The sequence below is a fragment of the Etheostoma cragini genome, unplaced genomic scaffold (assembly GCF_013103735.1).
Source record: "Etheostoma cragini isolate CJK2018 unplaced genomic scaffold, CSU_Ecrag_1.0 ScbMSFa_4556, whole genome shotgun sequence".
Lineage (NCBI taxonomy): Eukaryota > Metazoa > Chordata > Actinopteri > Perciformes > Percidae > Etheostoma > Etheostoma cragini.
The window spans coordinates 1-2,296 of NW_023268941.1; the positions used below are offsets into that span (position 1 = coordinate 1).

General features: G+C 53.7%; 1 protein-coding gene across 1 annotated transcript; it reads right to left on the minus strand.

Annotated features, from left to right (window-relative positions):
• Positions 1-132: 132 nt before the first annotated feature.
• On the minus strand, positions 133-2,128 carry LOC117941179 (nuclear factor 7, brain-like). The gene has a single exon (XM_034866268.1). It carries the CDS (start codon positions 1,664-1,666, stop codon positions 260-262), a length of 1,407 nt encoding a protein of 468 aa, XP_034722159.1. The 5' UTR covers positions 1,667-2,128; the 3' UTR covers positions 133-259.
• Positions 2,129-2,296: the final 168 nt, after the last annotated feature.

Genomic DNA, 2,296 nt, shown 5'->3' on the forward strand with positions numbered 1-2,296 from the left:
AGAGGACCGGGGCCGAGGTTAGACAAAGAGACAGAGGACGGGGACGGAGGTTAGAACGCCATCACAGAGACAGAGGACGGGCGGAGGTTAGACACAGAGGACGGGGACGGAGGTATTCTACCTTTGTTTCGAGTTACACAGACCTTCAGGGGTAATGTCTTCACTGAGATGGAAACACTGCTTGGCGTAGATAGATGGACAGACCGTTCTCTTTCAGGAGGTAAACAGTATAAATGTGCACGTGTAATCATCTCCACCTTCAAACTACATGCCGTGTTGGACCAGCTGTTTGGATGACGCAGACCTTTAGTGGTAATATCATCAGTTCTTTCTCAGTGTAAAAGTACGGAAACATCCTCTCCGTGAAGGTGTGTGTGAAGGTGTGTATGTGCGTCTTCATATCAGGATCAGAGAACGAGAGAGTACCTCTGTTCCAGTCCAGGGTCACTCGGATCCTCCGGAGCTGCTTCTGCACTACGAGACCAGTGGATGGATCCGGTGGTGACCAGGCTGAGTATCTACCTTTGTAGAACCCTATTGTCCATAATCCAGACCGTATGCGTCCCTTCCTCTGCACAGACTCTGCTAACACACCCAGAAACCATCCTGGACTGTCTCCAACCTCCACGTCCCAGCTGTGAGTCCCTGAGTTAAAGCCCCCAGAGCCCAGGACAGTGCCATATTTATTAAACCTCTCTGGATTGCCAGGGAGCTGCTGTCTCTGTCCTCCTCGGCTCACACTGGTCAGGTCTTCAGACAGGATCAGTCTTGGATGAGCAGTGTTGGGGTCCAGAACCAGAGGAGAGTAGGAGACCAGGTCCTTCATTTTGGTCCAGATGTTACAGCCCAGGTTGGCCAGGTGTTGGGCCTCGTCTATCAGAGCTCCTTGGAGCAGCTGTGGATCCTCCAGCAGGGGGCGCTGCTGGACTCTTCCCACCGCAGCCTGGTAGTGGATCAGGACCGAGATGTCTTCAGCTCTCAGTTGCTCCTCTGTGGCTCGGACTGAGTCTGAAAGAGCGGCTATCTCTCTGCTCAGAGCCTCCATCTTCTCCTTCATCCTCTGACTCTTCTGCTCCTCTTCCTCCTTCAGTGCAGCCAGCCTGGCCTCCTCTTCCTCTTCTAGAAACTGGTGAAGCTTCTTAAACTGATCCCTAATCTGGGTCTCTGTGCGTCGGGCCTGGACCTTCAGGTGTTTTGCTGTTTGAGCAAACTCCACTTTGACTCGTTCCAGCCCCTCTAACTTCTCCTTGAAGGGCTCAAGACTCTCCTGGACCTCCTTCCTGATTTCTCGTGCAGCTTCATCGACGGGTCTGAATCTGTGATTGGAGTGTGTCTCTGAGTCTCTGCAGACCAGACACACCGGCTGCTGATGGTCCAGACAGAAGAGTTGGAGTTTCTCTGAGTGCAGACTGCAGAGGGCCTCTGAAGGTCTCTGGTCTCTCTGCTGTAAGAAGGTCCTGCACAGGTTCTTCAACGCCAAGTTACAAGGTGGACGTGACTTTGAAGATCTTGTCCTACAAACTGGACACTCCCGATTTGGTCTCTCTGTCCACCAGGTCTGCAGACAGTCTCTACAGAAGCTGTGGCTACACGACAGGACAACAGGATCTCTAAAGACGTCCTGACAGACCGGACAACGGAAATCCTCCTCTGGTCTGGAAGCCATTTAGTCTCTGGGTGAAAGAGACAGAAAGTCCATTCATGCGTGGTAGCCTGGGTCTGAAGGTGGTATCCTAGTCTGAAGGTGGTAGTCTGGTCTGAAGGTGGTGGTCTGGTCTGAAGATGGAATCCTGGTCTGAAGACAGTAGTCTGGTTTGAAGGCGGTAGCCTGGTCTGAAGGAGGTAGTCTGGTCTGAAGGGAAGGGTCTGCTCTGAAGACGGTGGTCTGGTCTGAAGGCGGTAGCCTGGTCTGAAGGCGGTAGCCTTGTCTGAAGGGGGTGGTCTGCTCTCGAGACGGTGGTCTGCTCTGAAGACGGTGGTCTGCTCTGAAGGCGGTAGGCTGGTCTGAAGGCGGTAGCCTGGTCTGAAGGGGGTAGCCTGGTCTGAAGGCGGTAGCCTGGTCTGAAGGGGGTAGCCTGGTCTGAAGGCGGTCTGAAGGTGAATCTGTCTTTCTCTGTGTGGCACTTGTAAACAAGGAAGAACAGAGTGTTCCCTTGTCTCCCTCAGGTGAGTCAGGTGAGTCAGGTGAGTCAGGTGAGTCAGGTGAGTCAGGTGAGTCAGGTGAGGGGTGGAGCTCTGTCACAGCCTTTCTGCAAGTGTTGCTTCACATGTAACACGAGGGGGGGGGGGGGGGGGG